The sequence below is a fragment of the Lemur catta genome, chromosome 14, assembly GCF_020740605.2.
Source record: "Lemur catta isolate mLemCat1 chromosome 14, mLemCat1.pri, whole genome shotgun sequence".
Classification (NCBI taxonomy): domain Eukaryota; kingdom Metazoa; phylum Chordata; class Mammalia; order Primates; family Lemuridae; genus Lemur; species Lemur catta.
Window position 1 is genome coordinate 5,868,670 of NC_059141.1, and position 21,369 is coordinate 5,890,038.

At 38.0% G+C, this 21,369-nt stretch overlaps 1 protein-coding gene across 4 annotated transcripts in view; it reads right to left on the reverse strand.

Moving 5' to 3' along the window:
• The window catches only part of ZRANB1 (zinc finger RANBP2-type containing 1), a 62,965-nt gene extending 42,097 nt beyond the window's left edge, over positions 1 to 20,868 (reverse strand). For 2 of the 4 annotated variants that reach the window (XR_006739150.1, XR_006739151.1), the window contains exon 1: positions 73 to 240. Coding sequence is in view for 1 of the 4 variants with exons in the window: in XM_045568008.1 (XP_045423964.1) it covers positions 73 to 113 (41 nt within the window). In the remaining 3 variants the exon portion in view is untranslated. Of the gene's footprint in view, positions 1 to 72; positions 247 to 20,820 lie in introns of those variants that run through there. The other 2 variants (XM_045568010.1, XM_045568008.1) reach the window with 2 other exon arrangements.
• Positions 20,869 to 21,369: the final 501 nt, after the last annotated feature.

A 21,369-nucleotide genomic window follows, 5' to 3' on the forward strand; every position in this document is an offset into this window, starting at 1 on the left:
GAACTCCAGAAGACGACAAATTTACCATAAGAAAGGCTACTATTTAATAGCTAAAATAAAATTCACACTTACTAAGATTTTAGTTTCCATGCTATAACTTCCACTTTGCACATGGTTAGAATAAAAGTACGATTTATAAATCAGACCAAAGACAAGATTCAGTCTTCATGTTGGCTCAGATTCTGACTTCCTCAGGAGATACTGCAAAACGTGATAAGTGGTTCTGTCTGTGAATAGCTATTCCTGTAAAGGAGACCAAAACTGGATTTCACTTGAATGAAGCCTGCTACTTTATTCAAAAATATTTTTTAAAAAAAGCTTTATTTTAATCAATTCTCTATTTTAATCCTACTCATTTATTTTAATAATAGACTATTATCCTTAGAATTTTAAGTTAACACAGCAATAAAATTAGCTAATTGATTGGGCTGGTCAGCCAAATTAAACATGGGAAAGACATTTTTCTATATAACCTTAAACATGTACATGAGTGCAAGCATGCTAATATTATCATTAATATTAACTTGGCAGTGCTACGTCAATTCCTACCTGTAATACTGAAAGGGGGAGAGGTAGTATAACCCATGTAAGTAGAAAAAGAAAAAAAAATTGCTTATGTTTAGCTATGAAACCTCCTTCAGCAACGGTTTTTTCCATGACTCAAGTAATTTAAATTTATCTGGCTTGGATTTTTAAATTTAGTTTCCACAAACTTATTAAACACAATCTGAGAGTAATCCAAAAGTTTACTAAAGGACACGGAGCTATAATCACATAAGCATCCATAAAGTGGACAACAGAGATTTAATGGTAATTGTCATATTCACTAGGCAGCTTCTTCCCTTAGTTTCTCAGGAATGAAATATAAATAAATTATTTGCTCATGCTACTGGAAACTAAAATGAGCATGTAGAAACTTATCGCAACAAGAATAATTGGCATATGCAAGGCATAGTGGCTCGGGCCTGTAATCCTGGCACTTTGGGAGGCCGAGGCAGAATTGCTTAAGCCCAGAAGTTCAAGACCAGCCTGAGCAAGAGTGAGATCGCATCTCTACAAAAAAAATAGAAAATTCAGCCAGGCACAGTGAAGCGTGTTTGTAGTCCCGGCTACTCAAGAGGCTGAGGAAGGAGGATCTCTTGAGTCCAGAAGTTTGAGATTGCAGTGAGCTATAATGATGCTACTGCACTCCAGCCTGGGCAACAAAGCAAGACCCTTTTTCAAAAAAAAAAAAAAGAATAAATGCCATAATGAACAATATATCCAGGGCTACTATAATTTCAATATTTTATTTAAAATATTCACATTCAAAAATCCATGGTTTCTTTGGTAAGTCTTACTATCTTTGTAGGCTCAACTAAACAGTCTATGACCTTCCATTATCTTAGCTAATCTTCATGGAACTAATGCACTAGCATAATATATTTAAATGTCCAGGCCGACAAAAAAGAAAACAAAAAAATCACCATAAAAAACAATCACTGTCATGTAGGCCTGATAAAATAATGGACAAGTAGCTGCCTAATTAGCCTACCCCTTCCAAAAATCCAGGTAACTAAGCAATACCAAAACCAAACTCAAGAGTTTTAAAGAACTGCATTATATTAGATAGCAATATACAGTATTATCTATGGGGAATTGAAACTTTGCAGGAATGTTGTTTTTTAGTAACTGAAAGCTAAAATTCATTGGCGAGGATTATCTGAGAGAGCCATTTATATCTGTGGTAATCGGTAAATTGAATGAAAGAATAAGGATAACATCAGCTCAACTATGTGATTTTGCGGTACTGAGAAGAAATTAACACTGAGTACACACTGAGTATAGTTTTCTTCCACATGTCAAAACATCCCAAAAGATACAGAAAATTATTTCCAGTGTAACCAGCTCTAAAAGTAAATACTGCACCCTGAAATAAAACTGTTACCAAATCATTTTAAGTGAACATGTATTCACATGCCCAAGTAAATTTAATTTACAAGTTTAATTCTACATGTAACACAGATTTCCAAATTCTGCCCAAGGAAACCTTCTTTAAGGAAAACTGGACACAACTGCTACTCTCAAAACAAATATTCCTTGAATCAAATGCAATACCAATAGTTCTCACCCTGTGGACCATGAAGTCCAGAAATCCATTTGTGTATCAAGCTCTACCTGTAGAATGAACAATGTCTCCAAATATGTCAATCATTTTCCAGTACTAAATTCATAACTGCTTTTAATTATATACTTCCCAATTCAAATAATAATAAAAGAGCAAAAGTATTATGGTAAATGTATTAAGGGCCGGGGAGGAAAGGGGCTAATAACTGAACTTTTTTATATTGTCATGTTTAATATTTGTGAAGCATTACTAAACACTGAACAAGAATTACATCTATAAATCTGTCAGTATAAAAAAAGAAAAAATATCTATATTGAAATCAGTTCCTCAAAATTACAGCCACAGTACAAATTCCACCACTTACTAAAAATACATATGAAAGAGACCTAGAGAAACTAAAGAAGTGAAATAATTCTCAAGTGCAAACTCCTTAAGAAACAAACTGAGATAAGCTCAGTTGTCAGTAGTTACAAATGATGAGGTTATGCAAGGGAAGGACTAATAGCAGTCTCAAGAGGTTTTTATTAGCTTTATCAATATAAATATTTATTAGTTTATTAATACAAATCCTTATTACTATAAATCTTTAAATATTTACAAACGCTCAGAGAGGATCTTAGGGGAATACAGAAGAAAGCTAAAACTAAAAAGAGTATTCCGAGCAGGCTGAATTTTCAAGTTAATTTGGAATTGTAAAACTTTTGTAAATGAAAAAATTAAAAGTACTACCTAACTCTTAAGCCAAAAATCTCAGTCATTTCCTCTTTTCTCATCAGTATTTTCCTACCTCACTGTCTTCCTCACAATAGTCAACAGGAAAAACAACCAGTCTAGAGCAGGATCCTTAAGATTGATGATACAATGAACCCTCTATCTACAAATCTGACCTCATTTCAGGGCTCCAATAGTTTATCAAACCCTCCATTAAACCCCTTATCTTCCTCTCACAGCAAACTCCTATCCTCACTTCTCCAGTTTCCATTAATGACACCATTATTGCACCTAGCAGTGAAACTCAGAATCACCTTGAATTTGGCCTTCTCCCCATGGATTCTTCCCAGTGGTTTCTATCCAATCAGTTATTTTCTTCCTATTCTCACTAGCATCAATCCTTTTTCAGTAACAGCCTTCTAAGCATCTTCCCTTTCTAAATCCACCCAGCTGGCTGTTACCATAACAATCCTTCTTCTGAGGCTCTTCTGCAACAGCATAAACTCTCAATTCATTCTTGTCTCTCACACACACCCACATACTTGCTCCCAAACATACCACAGACACCTCTGACTTACGCATGTGTCATCACTCCCCAATAATATACACATGAAGGCACTGTCTTAGATACACAAGCATAACACACACATACACACACACACACTTACTTATGATGAATTCTATCCATCCTTTAAGGCTCAGTTCAAGTCTCAGCTCCTTCATGAAATTTTCAAATAACTCCAAGTACACTCCAAGCAACCATACCTTTACTGACATTTGGCACTTACTATATTTCTTCTTGGGGCTAGTTTCTGGAACATTAATTCATATGTTTTTCCTATGTCAATCCCTCCCTTTTTTTTTTTTTTCTTTCTTTTTTTTTCTGGGAAGACTCTAAGGATCTAGCTCCCTTCAAATTTCAATCAGGTAGCCAGGCTTTCGAAAAACCTTGGCTTAGGGATTCTAGTGGCACGGAATGTAGACCAGCGTGTTGTGTTTAGTAAAACCCAAGAGGAAACCACATTAAGTGACCTAAAAAAACAAAAGAGTGGAGCTTTTGAGCAATCTCAGAAGAAATTCTAGAGAGGATGAAATCAACTCCATGATACCAACTGCAGAGGTGGCAAGTCCTCAGTAAAAAGTGTCTGCTAGATACAACCAAGTGCCAAGTCATAGGCACTGGGGGCCCACAACTGGTGGCAGGGCCAGAGAACCTAAGGCAGAGAACCTATGGAGAGCAATGAAAGACAATACCAAAACCAGAACCATATGACACCAAACCTTCCAATAACATGTTGCCCCCCTCTACCCAGGGCAACAGAGCAAGACTCTGTAATTAATTCATTAGTTAATCAATACCTGCAAAGGGGCTGGGCGCGGTGGCTCACGCCTGTAATCCTAGCACTCTGGGAGGCCGAGGCGGGCAGATTGTTTGAGCTCAGGAGTTCGAGACCAGCCTGAGCAAGAGCAAGACCCCGGCTCTACTAAAAAAAAAAAAATAGAAAGAAATTATATGAACAGCTAAAAATATATATAGAAAAAAAAAAAAAATTAGCCGGGCATGGTGGCACATGCCTGTAGTCCCAGCTACTCGGGAGGCTGAGGCAGAAGGATTGTTTGAGTCCAGGAGTTTGAGGTTGCTGTGAGCTAGGATGATGCCACAGCACTCACTCTAGCCCGGGCAACAGAGTGAGACTCTGTCTCAAAAAAACAAACAAAAAAAATACCTGCAAAGGTAACCCAGGCTTTATTGGCACTATGCCCTCATTAACTGTGGCAATTACCCTTACTATGGCAACTAGTACATCTAACTTCATTCCAACCAAACCTAGGTCCTTGAAATACAACAAAGAATTTAAAGTTTACATTTTCATCTGTCAAGGCTACATTAATTAGGAAAAACTGTAATAAAAAAGGTAACAATTCTACTTTTTTTTTCTTTTAAAACACCAGACAAGGCTGGGTACAGTAGTAGCTCGGGCTTGAATCCCAGCACTTTGGAAAACAGAGGCAGGAGAAATGCCTAACGCCAAGAATTTTTTTTCTGAGACAGCATCTTACTCTGTTGCAGGCAAGTGAGTGCCAGTGGCATCAGCCACTAGCTGACAGCAACCTCAAACTCCTGGGCTCAAGCGATCCTCCTGCCTCAGCCTCCCCAGTGGCTGGGACCACAGGCACACACTACCATGCCTGGCTAATTTTTTCTACTTTTAGTAGAGACAGGGGGGTCTCACTCTTGCTCAGGCTGGGCTGGAACTCCTGAGCTCAAACTATCCTTCTGCCTTGGTCTCCCAGAATGCTAGGATTACAGGGGTGAGCCACCGCACCCAGCCAGGCCAAGAATTCAAATACAGCCTGGGCAACACAGAGATCCATCTCTACCAAAAAAACAATTAGCAATCCATTGATTAGAATGAAAGAAGATCTAGAAGATATAAAGCTAACTTACAGTTGTGTAAAATCAAGCATAAAACAATATTAATGCTCTTTCTGTTCACCTACATTCTAGTCATTTCAGGAGGAATTCTACCTCTTTACATACCAACTTCCTCTATTTAAACACTATAGTTCCTAGAGAGCAACAAGGAAGGGAGGCAGCGTAATATATGTAGGTTTTGAGCTTTGGCAGAACCCATCTTAGCATAGTTCCTTTAAACAGTTTCAGAGACATCACAGGTCAATCATGTACCTCAAATTATAATCCCAAACAAAATAAAGTAACAACCTAGGACAACACTTTTCCAAAGGTACAGCATGCACTCAGAAATGTGGAAAGATACAACTAGATAAAACATGTCCTTGTGCTCAGGGAACCTGCAATCTAATTATATGGAAGAATATGGTTTTCTTAAATATGTATGAAAGTGGAACAATTAACTCCAAGAATGCATATCAACCCAGCATTTAAAAAACATTAAAACAAGTTTTGCAAGAACTATGAAAATGCTACCTCATTCAGAATTTAATTTCTTTCATTATCCTACCCATTCTCTGTTCACACTGTTAACAGATAAGTCCCAATTTACAAAGTACCCATAGGAACTGTGGGTCATTACTGTATCTAGCCCACTAAAGGCCATCTTTTTATCAAATGATATGGGTGTTATCTGTGTGATAAAGAGGTGCAGAAACTTAGAACTTTTAGATAATCAGTAAGTAACAAAAAGCAGGCAGCAGGCAGAACCAAACGGATGAAATACTCCAAGGCAACACCAACTCAGACCTACCAAACATATCTTATTCCCAATCCCTCGACTCTGTTCAAATTCTTTGTTATTTTGCCTAAATTCCAATCCACAAAAAAATATTTTCATTAAAGCAGTTATTTTATAAATAGAAGTTATTTATAAACGTTATTTATTAATAATGTGAAGTCACTGAATTAGATTACTTTCTTCAGAATTCCTAGTGTGATGAGTAAGCGGAAAATAGGATACAGATTTTGTGTTTAGGGCTTTTACTGCAGGGACAGGGAGAACGTGTAGGTAAGACTTTAACACAGGGCAGCTTGAGAAGGAATACCAAAGACAGCAACAAACTCAAGGCACTGCTTACCCAAATCATTAGAGGTGGGTGAATATCTAAGCCAACTTTGTCTGTTTCATAATTTTTTGAGAGTCAGCCTTGGCCAACTAAGAAAAGAAAACAGTTAACAGCTAAAACTTGCTAAGCAGTTACTATGTGCTAGATATTGCTTTAAGAGCTTTACATATATTAATTTAATCCTCGGACCCTTATGAGACAGGCACTATTATTACCCCCAATTTTAAAGAATGGAAACAGGCATAAAGAAGTTGAGTAACTTGCCTAAAATCACAAGCTACTAAGTGGCAGAGCCACAATCTGAATCCAGGCATTCTGGATCCAAAGTCTGCACTGTCCACACTATGTAATAAATACATATTTATACTGAAGCTCATAGTCACCCATTCCCACTATCCAGAATTTGGAGTATTAATAAACTGCATAAGGTTCTTACTGAGAAGTCCCTCCTAGGTGACTACTGACAAGCAATACCTAAATAAGCAAATGTAAACAAACAAAAAATAACACATTTTGTTCATCGTTTAGTTTTCTAAATTACACAAAATCTGCCCGAAGCCTATCAAAATTGAGAACTACTATAAAATGTCTAAAAAGTTGAGCAAGTAAGCAGGACTTAGAAAAGTTATTTATAAAACAAAACACAATAAATTTAGCATCAAAAATTGAGTGAAAAAAGACAACTTGGGAGTAATCATTATGCTTTTAGACTATAAACTACCATCAGAGTATTTTTTGTTTTGAAGGTAATTACTGAGGAAGAATTCATTATTAATAGAAGTCAGCCTGACTTTTTTAAAAACTAATACATATACCAATCAAGATTATTAAATAAACCATGGTATGTCAATTAAATAAGAATAGAAAAGACTTTCATTTTCAATCAGCAACCAAAAAAGAAGTCTGTCTAAATGACATGTATATGAATTACAGGACCTATACTTGATCCTGTTTTAAAGGAAGGCAAAAAATGATTCTGAGATAGTAAGCAAATTATATTTATCTCTTACAGCCTCAATTTTCTCATCTGCAAAAATTTGAGGAATTTTTTAAGTTGATCTCCAGAATCCCCCATGTACTGAACTCGAATTAGCAAAGAGTCTCACATTCTTCTACATAAAGACTCATCTTAAAATCTTTATTGAATCTACTATGCAAATAACCTGTTTCCAAAGATAATTTTTAAAAATTTAACTTTTTCTGTTTCAATCATGACAAATTCTGACAGTTAAGCCAAAATTTTATTTACTAATATTAAATAAATTTTTATTAATATTAAATTAAGGGGCCAGGCACAGTGGTTCACACCTATAATCCTAGCACTTTGGGAGGCTGAGGCAGGAGGATCGCTTAAGGCCAGGAGTTCAAGACCAGCCTGGGCAATAGCGAGACCCCATCTCCACAAAAAATTTAAAAAAGAAAAAAAAAACAAAATTAGCCAGGTGCGGTGGCATGCATCTGTAGTCCCAGATACTCGGAAGGCTGGGACAGGAAGATGAGTTGAGCCCAGGAGTTTGAGGTTGCAGTGGGCTGTGATGACTCCACTGCACTCTAGCCCTGGCAACAGGGTAAGACCTTGTCTCAAAAAAAGATTAATTAATTAAATTAAGGATCACAAAATAGATCTAAGCAATACCAAGAACCTAATTTTTAAATAAAGCTATCATACATGCACTCAGAAATGTGCAAAGATATAAAAGGATAAAACGTATCCCTGTGCTCAGAGAACCTGCAGTCTAATCAGATGCACACACACCATACCACCTATAAATTATCTGTGCCAAACAATAATAATAGCTATCAAATCTGCATATGATCAAGGCTCTAAATCTAACTACCAGTTTACAGGATACAGGTAAACTGATACCAGGGTGAATGCAATCATCAAATTCACACGTGTATGTGTGTGTGCATGTGTGTATGAGAGAGAGAGAGAGAAAACAAAGGAACAAGGAAAATCTGAACACTGATTTTATGAAATTAGTAACATTTTAAGGTATAATAGCAGTATGGTACCTATGTTCTTTAAAAAAGTCCTTTTCTCTTAAGAGACAGACACTGAAATATTCAGTTTTATAAGATGTCTGGAATTTCCTTTAAAATAATCCATTGGGAGAAAGTAGGAGGAATATAAGTGAAACAAGATTGGCCATGTGTTGATAACTCCATAATGGATACATGAAGATTCCTTCTCCTAGTCTCTCTATATGTACATATATTTGAAATTTTTCATAATAAAAAGTTTTTAAAATATAACAGCAAGGTAACAAATGCTATTCTAAACTGAGAATTAAGACTTAGATTGCTAATGCCAGAAAAGCAACAGGAAGCAGTATACTGTATATTAAGACAGTGCTACTCAAAATATGATCCAAGAACCTCTGATAATTCACAAAGTGTTTATTGGTCTATAGAGAAATTGAAAGTTAGCATTTAAAAACTTTTGTAGCAATTTTACAGAATAATTTTATGACTAATGAATCTAGTAATAAAACATTTGGGTGTGTGCTTGAGAAGCAATGTTAAAACATTTGTAAAAACTTAAGAGTAGCTTCTTTCTACAATTTGCAGATGTAGTTCACAGAAGAGGGGAAATATATCAAAATATGAACCAAAGTTCCTTTCATCCTAAATTTCCACAAATGAATATCATATTTCAAAATCTAAGACACACTTAAACTGAAGCAATAAAAATCTGCCTTCTCAGTATCTCTCAGTGAATATAATCAATCACATCAATAGGCTAAAGGAAAAAAAACACATAATCATATCAGTAGATGCACAACAAGCACTTGTAAAGTCTAACACCCATTCATGATTAAAAAAAAAAAACTCAGAATAGAGACTTCCTCAGTGACAACGAACATCTACAAAAACCTACAGTTAACATCATATGTAATGGTGAGAAACTAGACAATTTCCCTCTAAGATCATGAATAAAGCAAAACTGTCTCCTCATTGATCCTTTTCAACATTGTACTGAAAGTCCTAACTAATGCAATTAGACAAGAAAAGGAAATAAAAAGTATATGGATTGGGAAGGAAGAAATAAAACCATCTTTGTTTGCAGATGACATGATTGTCTATGTAGCAAATCCCAAAGACTTGACAAAAAAAATCCTGGAACTAAACAATTACAGGAAGGTTACAGGATACAAGGTTAATATACAAAAATCAATTGCTTTCCTATATACCACCAATGAACAAGTAAAATTTAAAGTTAAAAATGCATCACCATTTACATTATCACCCTCAAAAATGAAAGAGTTAGATATAAACCTAACAAACTATGAACAAGATCTATGTGAGGAAACCCACAAAACTCTGATGAAAGAAATCAAACAAACACTAAATAAACGGAGCTATTCCATGTTTATGGATAGGAAGACTCAAAATTATCAAGATGTCAGTTCTTCCCAAATTGATCTACAGAATCAATGCAATTCCAATGAAAATCTCAATAAGTTATTTTGTGGATATCAATGAACTGACTCTAAAGTTTACATGGAGTGCAAAAGACCCAGAATAGCAAGACAATAATGAAGGAGAAAAACAAAGTGAGAGGACTGACACTAGTCAACTTCAAGACTTACTATTAATACAAAACTAAAGTAATCAAGAAAGTACGGAATAGGCAAAAGAATAATCAGACAGATCAATGGGACAGGGTAAAGAGCCCAGAAATAGACTGACATATATACTGTTAACTGATCTTCAACAAAGAAGCAAAGGCAATACAAAGAAGAAACCAAGATAGTCTTTTCAACAAATGGTGCTGGAATAACTAGACATCCACAAGCAAAAAAAAAAAAAAAAAGAAAAACCTATGCCTTCTGACCAGTGGTGAATGAAGAAAAAGAAAGAAAAAAATGACTCCAGACACAGACAATAACTCAAACTGAATCACAGATCTAAATGCAAAATGATAAAACTCCCAGAAAATAAGACAGGAGAAAATCTAGATGCCCTTGGCTATGGCAATGACTTTTTAGATGCAACACCGTAAAAGAAATAACTGATAAGCACTCTTAAAACTCAACAATAAGAAAACAGTCCTATTGAAAAACAGGCAAAAGACCTGAGCAGACACCTCACCAAAGATATATAGATAGAAAATAAGCCAACGAAAAGATGTTCAACATTATACATTATTAGGGGATTACAAATTAAAACAGTAAGATACCACTACAAACTTACTAAAATGGCTAAAATTCAAAACACCGACACCACCAAATGCTGTAGGAGAATATGGAGCAACAGGAACTCTCATTCACTTCTGGTAAAAATACAAAATGGTACAGCAAATTTGGAAGACAATTTGGCAGTTTCTCACAAAACTAAATGTAGTTTTACCATACAATTCAGCAATCTCACTCCTTGTTACCTCCCCAAATGATTTGAAAACTTATGTTCACACAGAAATCTACACATAGATTTTATAGTAGCTTTATTCACAATTGCCAAAACTTGAAAACAAACAAGACATCCTTCAGTAAGTAAATGGATTAACTGTGGTACATCCAGATAATGGCATTATTATTCAGTGATAAAAAGAAATGAGCTATCAAGCCATGAAAAAACATGGAGGAACCTCAAATACATATTACTAAGTGGAACAAGCCAATCTGAAAAAGCTGCATAATGTATGATTCCATCTATATGAGAAATTCTGAAAAGGGCAGAACCATAAAGACAGTAAAAAGATGCAGGGTTGTCTGGAGTTGAAGGGGAGGGAGGGATGAGTAGGAAGAGCACAGAGGATTTTTAATGCAGTGAAACTATTGTGTGCTATTTAAATGATAGATACACGTCATTATAAATTTGTCAGAACCCATAGAATGTACAACACTAAGAGTGAGTCCTAATGTAAATTTTGGACTTTGGATTATGATGTGTCAATGTTGGTTCATCAACTGTAACAAAGGCACCACTCTGGTGAAGGATGTTGGAGAGTGGGGAAACTGTAGGGACAGCAGGTATATGGGAACTCTCTGTACTGTACTTTCTGTTCAGTTTTGCTGTGAACACTGCTCTAAAAAATATTTTAAAATTTGCTTCTTAACATTTTAGTCACAAATATACAGGAAATATTTTCTTTTTAAAAAAAAAATCAAAGCTCACTCAAAGGGTGATGGAGAATGTTGAAAGAACACAAAAACTTTTGCTGTGAACCCAAAACTGCTCCATTTAAAGAAAAATCAATACTGAATTACGTTCACAACTAAAACCTAAAAAAAAAAGAAAAGAAAAGAAAACAAAAACAAAAAAAATGAAAGAAACTAGCAGAAGGGTTCCCACTGGCCAAATCTGGATCTTTTTCAGTACACACATAAATAACAGTAAAGGATTTGAACCACTGAATAAAGTAAAAATCTGTAAGTCTACATGGATATAAACAAATAAATAGGAAAAGAAAGGTCTTCCTTACAGTAGAAATCCAACTAATAAATGTAAAAAGAGTGAGCAGATTAGAAAACTACCATTTGGCAATCTTCACAACAGATTGAGAAAAGAGTCCTCAATGAACGTCAAGACTAGTGGGTGAAATTTGAGGATTACCAGAATGTCTAAATAGTCTCAAAATATTTCCCCACAATAATTTAACAGTGAAGAAACTTGGTATACACCACCTTAACCATGTAATGAAAATTAACCACACCAGTAATGACATCATTTGCCTCCTGATATATTGTACCAAGAAGAATATGACATTATTTCTGTGGTAGTCTTGCCAGAAAAGTACATAATTTGACTCCAATTGTGAGAAAACATTGGACATATCCAAATTGAGAGACTTCCTACAAAATAAAATAGTCCTATACTCTTCAAAACATCAGTATCATGAAGGACAAAAAAAGACTTTACTATTTCAATTAAAAAACATGGTAACAGATGCAACACAAAACCTGAGGTTTTCTTTTGCCTTTATAAATAAGAATGTTAATGAGATAACTGACAAAATTTAAATAAGCTTTATTGAGTCTTTTTTTTTTGAGACAGGGCCTCACTCTGTCATCCCAGCTACAGTCTAGTGGTGTCATCATAGCTCACTGCAACCTCAAACTCCTGGGCTCAAGTGATCCTCCTGTCTCAGCCTCCTGAGTAGCTGGGTCTATAGGCACACACCTGGCTTTAGAACACTTCAACTTATATTATTTCATTGAATCCTCAGAACCCTCGGGTACCTCCCCACTAAGGTACTCCTAAGGTACAAGTATCTCCATTTTTATGTCAAGGAATCTGTAACTTCAGGAGAGGTGAAATGTCTTGCCAAGGGTCACAAAGCTGGGAAGTGAACCCCAATTCTGACTCCAGTGCTCTCTCACTAGCAAACAGCCTTTCAGCATCATAAAAGCAATGCCCACAAATATTAGGTTACAAAATGGGCTGACTGTATTGTTACTGTCTCTAGCTACCACAAAGTACTGATGTTGCCTCCTAAACAAGTCCCAAGATATTTACTTCTCTCCAGATTCCCCCACTGCACCCTTAACCTAAGCCACCATTAATTCTCACTTGGATTACCACAGAGTCTCCTAACTGACCTTGCTGCTTCTACTGTACCCACCATCCTTACCTAGAATAAAATTAAAATTCCCCAGCATTACTTACAAATCTTTACATAGAAGTAGATTTCTTTCTGTTCCTTTTACAAGCCAAGATGATTCTCCATTTAAGGGCTTTGTACTGGAAATCTCTGCCTAAAATGTTCTCTCCCCAGATTTTCACATGGCCTGCTTCTTGTCATTGAGATCTAGGTTTAAATGTCACCTCCTCAGGATTTTCCCTGACCACTCACTCTCCATCTTAACACTCTAATTATCTGCACAGCATTTACCATCATCTGAGGGTTTTGTGTGTGTGTGTGTGTGTGTCCTTGCTCCTTGATTGTCTCTTGACACTAGACTGCAAATACAATTAGCAAAGCCTTTTGTCTTGTTCACAGGCATATCTCAACATCTAGTATTTTAGTATTTGTGCTTTCTGAAACACTTAACATTATATAGCTCATCATTAAAGGTTTTAAATGCAGTAACCTTTTCAAGAGTGTTTTATGTGATCTTTTAGAAAACCCTAAGCAACTTCAAATCGCATAGTAGATGCCCAATAATTAATATCCTAAAAGAATTTCTAGAAAAACAAAGCTTTTAGATTTCCAACATAATAAGACAAATATCCCCAACACATCCCCCAAACAGACACTTGCCCACATATGCAAGAGGTGGGGAGGGCACAACTCTTCCTTCCTCTCATCTGTAAAGATGATCCACTCTGAAGAGGATTACTCCTCCTTTCTAATTCCCAGCCCCATGACAATGCTACCCCTAGGGAAAGATGAAAATCAGAGACTGGAGAAGAAATAAGTGCCTTTCCAACCACATCTGCATGTTTTAGCCATACTGCAACCTCTGCTGTTCCCCAAACATGACATGTGACTTTCATGTCTCCACGCCTTCACTCATAGTACTGTCGCTGCACAGGATGCTCTCCCACTCCCACTCTAGCCCAGTTTGATACACCTAGAAACCTGTTACTCCCCCTTCAAGGACCACCTGAAATGCTCCCACCTCTATAAAGCCCAATAGGAGCAATCCTAATCTCATGCTAAATTCATTTAACCATTTCTTCACTTCAAAACAAACCTCTATCACAGTAGGGTACTTTAGTGGATTACAGTTTGTTTCTAACTCAACTGTGAAAAATTCATTTATGTCTCTAAAGAGTGTTTGCATGTGACATTTGCTTACTAATCATTTAGTCAATAAAAAGCAAGTCAATATTCTGCTGGTATCAAAAGACAGTATTCCAAAAAAAGTTTAGTCAAAATAGTTCTGAAAATTAAAATAGTTCCCCTGTTTAAAAATAAACTTTAGCTCCATTAAATACCAAAAAATGAAGTTAATTACCCAAAGCAAAGGATTCAGAAGTAGTTTATTAAAAATCACAGAAATGATGTCCTGTCTTCAGAATGCCACTCATACATGTTATTGTTCCAACTTAATGTGAAACACTAAGTAGAGATCATTTGCTTCTTCTGCAGAATAGGGACAATTTCTTCCTATATCCTGGGAATGCTGTCTTGCAATAATCAATTTATAGTTGAGAACGATTATAGTCATGGGCTGCATAATGTGCTGATCCCACAGACAGCATATACAACAGTGGTCCCATAAGATTATAATGAAGCTGTAATAACCTTGTAGTGTAATGCATTACTCAAGTGTTTGTGGTGATGCTGGTGTAAATAAACCTACTGTGCTGCCAGTCATATAGAAGTCTAGCACATGAAATTAGGTACAGTATGTAATACTTGATAATGACAATAAATACCTACGTTACTGGTTTATAAATTTACTACACTATACTTTTTATCACTATTTTAAATGTACTCCTTCTACTTATTAAAAAAAAGTTAACTGTAAAGCAGCCTCAAGCAAGTCCTTCAGGGTATTCCAGAAGGCAGCATTGTTATTATTTTATGAGAGATGACGGCTCCATTTGTTACTGCCCCTAAAGACCTTCCAGCGGGACAAGATGTGGAGGCGGAAGACAATGATACTGACGATTCTGACCCAGTGTAGGCCTAGGCTAATGTGTGTTTGTGTCTTAGTTTTTAACAATAAAGTCTACAAGACAGAAAAAGCTTATAGAATAAGGATATAAAAAAAGAAAATATTTTCATGCAGCTTTACAACGTGCTTGTGTTTTAAGTGTTATTACAAGAGTCAAAAGCTTTTTAAAATTTCAAAGTTTATAAAGTAAAAAAGTTATAGTAAGCTAAGATTGAAGCTTACTATTATTGAAGAAAGAAAAGCTTTCTTATACATTTAGTGTAGCCTAAATGGACAATGTTTACAAAGTCTACAGTAGTGACCAGTAATGTCCTAGGACTTGACTTTCACTCATCACTGACTCACTCAGAGCAAATTCCAGTCCTGCAATCTCCACTCATGGTAAGTGCCCTAAACAGGTATACCATTTTTTATCTTTTATACCGTATTTTTACTGTACCTTTTCTAGTTTAGATACCCAAATACCACTGTGTTACAACTGCCCACAGTATTCAGTACAGTAACATGCTATACAGGTTTATAGCCTAGGAGCAACAGGCTATAGCATCTAGGCTTGTGTAAGTACACTCTGTGGTGTTCGTATAAAGACAAAATCACCTAATGATAAATTACTCAGAATGTATACCCATCATTAAGCAATGCATAACTGTACATTGTTAAAGCTAAGTATATTTCAACAAATGGTGCTGAGACAACTAGAAAACCAGATACAAACAAATTATGTTGGATCTCTACTTCATATCATACACAAAACTGAACTCAAAATGATCACTTAACTTTAAGAGCTAAAACTATAAAAGTCTTAAATGAAAACACAGATATAAATCATCATGACCCTGGAATACTTGAAAGGACAAGTGACAAAAGAAAACACAGATAAATTGGATTTCATCAAAATCAAAAACTTCAAAGGTGTGCTTCAAAGGACACCATCATAAAAGTGAAAAGACCCAAACTCCCAGTCCCTTTCTCCCCATCCCGTGCCAAAAAAAAAAGTGAAAAGACAATCCACAGAATGGAAGAAAATATCTGCAAACCATTTATCTGATCAGGGATTTGTACCCAGACTACACAAAGAATTCTTACAAATCAACAACAAAAAGACAAATAATCCCACTGAAAAATGGGCAAATGACTGGAATAGACATTTCTCTAAAGGAGATATGCAAATGGCCAATAAGCACATGAAAAGATGCTCAACATCATTAATCACTAGGGAAATGCAAATAAAAACTAGAAGATGTGACTCCACTAGGATGGCAATAAAAAAAAGATAATAACAAGCATTGATTAGGATATAGAGAAAAAGAACCCTCATAACATTGCTTGCTGGTAGAATGTACAATGGTGCAACCACTTCTGGAAAACAAGCTGGAAGTTCCTCAAAGGTTAAACATAATTACTATATGACCCAGTAATTCCACCCTTAGGTATACACCCAAGAGAAATAAAAACTTATATCCACACAAAATCCTGTACACAAATGTTCATAGCAGCATATTTCATAATGGCCAAAATATGGAAATAATCTAAATGTGCATCAAACAATGAATGAATAAACAAAGTGTGATATATCCATACAATGTAATACTATCCAGCCATAAAAAGGAATAAAGTACTGACACACCCTACAACATGATGAACCTTGAACATGCTAAATGAAAGAAGCTAAACACAAACAGCCACGTATTGTATAATTCCATTTATATGAGATACCCAGAATAAGCAAATCTTCAGAGACAGAAAATAGATTAGTGGTTGCCAGGAGCTGAGGCAAGAGGGGAATGACTGCTAATGGGAACAGAGTAACAGGGCTTCTTTTTGGGGGTTGGAAAATGTTCTGGAATACGTAGTGGTGATGGTTGTACAACTCTGTGGTTGTATACAGTGGTGATGGCTGTACAACTCTGTGAATACACTAAAAAACATCAAATTGTATACTTTCAGAGGGTGAATTTTATGGTGTACAAAATATAACTCAATGAAGCTGGTTTTTTTTTAAAAAAAACTGCAAAGATATGCAACTGATTCCAACAATGCATTATCCATTTGAATATTTTTTATTTAAATGAATTAACATCATCCACGTAACAATTTGATAAAAAATGAAAAACCAAAATTGTGGTGTGTTGGTTAAGGAGGGGTGGGACAGTTTGCCCTCAATATATGAACCATAACAGTAAAAAAAATTCTTTTTTTTTTTTTTTTTTTTGAGAGACATAGGTCTCATGCTGCCCAGGCAGGATTTGAACTCCTGGAATCAAAGATCCTCCTGCTTCAGTCTCCCAAAGTAGCTGGGCTATAGGCTGTGCCACCATGTCCAGCTAGAAATTCATTTTTTCATTAATAAAAAATTTAATTCACTAGGCAGCAGAAAAATTATCAATTTTATATTCAATTTACCTGGCCAACCCCGATTTTAAAATTAAAACTTATGGCTCTTGTCAAAAACTTCACCTTAACCAAAATACCACCCTTCCAGGAAGCAAAGAATGCTTACTGATCCAGATTTTTCAAATAGTGAAATTATTGGTATAATTCTATAAAAGTGCCTTTTACAAATACAAGTTGCCTAAGTAAAAACACCTGGTGTCTCTGGAAAGTTTATTAACAGATTAGTTTCAGCTTTGATTATGCTAAAAAGGTTTCTGAAGCTGGGGGGGGCAGTTTTTATCTAAACTACTTTCTAAAAATCAGTTCCAAGGGGAAAAATATTTTGAAGAACTGGAGGAAGAGGACATGTTTCCACATAGACGCAATGGATAACTCAAGATGTTTTACTGTCAAGAGACTATGTGTCCACAAAACACCATACCTCCTACTCACACACACACACAATAGGAACATACACACCTATTTTCCAAATACATCAGCATCCACTTATGTACTGCATAATTACACGTATTATCCTACCATGGACCAGCTTGTTTTTCTTCCAACAGTGCTGACAGGTAGCAGTGAATCACATATTTTCCTGTCTCGTTTGCCTTATGACCAATGACACATGCTTCAACATCTGTAGTTAAGAATGCAAACTGAGGCTACAGATTATCTTCTCCTTCCCATAACACTAAATGTTACCTATATACAAATACGTACTGGCCAACCTTAGTGTCACTGGTGCCAAACTCAAAACCAAGTAACTGCCCCAGACCCAAATCTGAAGTAAATCACAGAATTGTGGTACTTCGAATACTTCTATAATCAAAAATACTTTGCCAGACCATGTATCCATATCTACAGTGCAGAATATATGGTCTCCACAGATACAGGGTATAAAGTTTACACCCAGTTCTCAGGGGTCTTAAAGATACAGTTCAGCACTTTGGGAGGCCAGCATGAGCAACAGCAAGATCTTATTTCTATAAAAAATAAAAAAATTAGCCAGGCGTGGAGACACGCGTGTGTAGTCCCAGCTACTGGGGAGGCTGAGGCAGACCCACTTGACCCTGGGAATTTGAGGTTGCAGAGAGCTATGATGACACGACTGCACCGCACTCAAGCCCAGGCAACAGAGCGAGACCTTGTCTCCAAAAAAAAGAAATCTAGTTGAGAAGCAGAATAAAAACATAAAAAGATAAACTGAAATCCAGGTTAGCACATGCTAAGAAAAGAAAGAAGAAAGTCTCTCACACGAGAAGACTGAGTAGATCCCTGGGGGTTCAAGCAGTCAAAAAGGCTTCTCAAGAGGCAGGACCTAACTGGAACCAGACTAAACAGAGTATCCATTAATACAAGCAGAAGAGGATTTCAAACAGAAAGAATGGCATAAAGACAGACAAAGAGGAGGAACTTCACAGGAACAGCAAACAAGTTAGTTTGGCTAGAACCAAAGATTCACAAAGGGAAGAAATAAGAGTTAAGACCAGAATGCATCAGGGCCAGGCTACAGAGAAACTTGAACGCCATACCAAGGAGCTTGAACTTTATTTTACATGTATTAAAGAGTTTTCTGTCTTTATGTTGTGATGTGAGGAGGTGATAGTGTTCATATGCACAAGATATTATTTACCCAAAGCATAAGTGGAGCACAAATAATCCAAATGAAATATCCCATCACTGGGAGGAAAAATGTTCAAAGCCCAGATATAAGAGGGAATTATCAGGGGAGGGAGGTGCAAGCATCAACTGTTCAAACAATAAAACTGAATCAAGTTACACAAAAAGTTCTGTGGTCTAAGTTCTGTGGTCTAACTTCTGCAACTCCTATTTGTTGAAAGTTTACATTTATCATAAAAGCAATTTAAATAAAAGCACATGGAATAGCTCTCATTATATCAATTACACATATGAAGCAATTTACTTCAAATATTGTACAACTGGATCATGAGTTCCAAAACTATGCTAATTCTCAGACTTTAAAGGTGATATGCCATAACCCCTATCAGTGTACAGATTTGGATCAAGGCCATGAGCTTAAAATATACTACCATGAATGAGTTCATCATACTAACGCAAGCACATTTCAAGAGTAAATAAATAAGTGTACCAATGCTCCCAGGCATTAATAAAAGGAATTGAAACAGCAAGAGAAATTGTAAAATTCCTCATAACATACTCCTCAAAAGAGTAAAATGTGCCATTACTGTCCGACTACCTCTTAACCCCCCTACCAGCCCAATAAAAACGTTGTGAAATTTTAGTATAAGGAGACTGCCTATATCTTGAGAGCCAAAAGTCAAGAGGGAGCAGTATTCTAAATTATTCATTTAATTAAAAAGAATAATAACAAGATGTGATCCAGCTTTATTTTTCCCAAACATAGTTTAGATGATTTTCCCAAGGCCCTTGGCACAAGCCAGGATCAAAATTCCTTATGGTTTCCCTGGCTTATGGTTTATACACTGAGTCATCCATGTTTGATCAAAACATGGGTACTCTGGAGGTTGCCCAAGTGATAAAGAAGTCAAGGGAAACAGACCACAGGTGGAGAAACCACTCATTATATAACATCTCCAAAAGTTAAAGATTTCTCTTCAACTGTATTCCTAAAACAGTATGTTTGTACATTAGATTTATTAACAACATCATAGATTGATTATACGGTGAGACCAAAACACTGGAAAGAGGCGGCGCTTAACCTGATAGTCTACGGAGTTACAGAAAAGGGGACTCAATTGACAAAAATGCAAAATTCTCAGCAAGAGAGTTTCAAAACACCAATTTATCTCAAGGATAATGGGCCAGTTTAAACTTCCAGGCTTAACCTAAACTGCCCGTCCCTGTGTTTAATGCAAGTATTCATTACAGTTCTTTTGTCTGTGAAATGACCCACACCAAATCACAGCAGAGAAAATAGCAGACACTAGCACTGAACATTCGTTATTGCGAGGAGGATAATCTTTCCACTAGTTTCAGCTCCTCGTCCCCACCAGCCCCGTCGCCCCCTACCTTTATTTTCTCAGAAATGGCAACAACTGATGGCCACCGCAGGAGGCCGAGAGGAAGCGGCCGAGGGACCGAAATACAAGTTTGGAGGCCAGCACCAACTTGTGGCGATGGACCCAAGTATTTATGGCCTATTGCAGTGGGAGCAAAACCCCACTTACGGACCCGTAACTGGCAGGAAGAAGTTGGGGGGCAACCCGGAGGAAGAGAGGTGGCAGGGCCGGCAACGCGTCCAGCCGCGGATGGCCGACGGTCGGTAAACAAGCGGGGCGGACCCACCCTCCCACAGCCCCCGGGCCTGTCCCCGCACCCCGAGCGCCTAAGATGGAAGCGCGGCCAGCGGCAGCCCCAGGCCCCCTGCCCTCCCCTCGCCTGCAGCCTGCTGCCCCCAGGGGCGCCGGGCGGGCGGCCTGGAGGCCGCCTGGGAGCCAGGGGCCGGGCAGGCCGCGGAAGGGCCGCGCGGGGCCTGCGGCGGGGCGCCCCCCGGAGCGCAGGTACCTGGCGGCGGCGGCGGCTCCTCCTCCAGCTCCGGCTCCGGCTCCGGCTCCTGCTCCTCCTCCCGGTCCGACGCTCGGCGCCCGGCGGCGGCGGCGGCGGCGACTCCCCGCACAGCCCGCGGCGACGAGCCGAGCCCGGCCCCTCTCCGCCTCCCTCCGCGCCGCCGCCCGCCCCGCTGCTGCCGCCTCCGCCCGCTCCCCTCAGTCAGGACATGGTCTCCGCGGGCCCGCGCGCGGCTCCCGGCTGCCGGAGGCGGGGGCGGAGAGGAGGCGCGGAGGCGAGGGGGCGTCGGGGGCGGGGGCAGATGGGGGGGCGGCCGCGGGCGCTGCGGACTCCTAATGGCGGAGGCTGAGGGACCCGGAGCCAAATCAGCCCCGCGGCAAGCAGCACAACGTCAAGGCCGGACCCCGCCGCTCGCCGCCCTGTCATTGGCCCCGAGGCCGCCAGCGGCGCAGCCAATGGGCGGCCGCCTCTTTCCGGGCGCAGGGGGCGGGCCGCGGCAGGGTGACGTCAGCCGGCGCGCGGGCCTGATTGTGAGGCGGCGCAGCG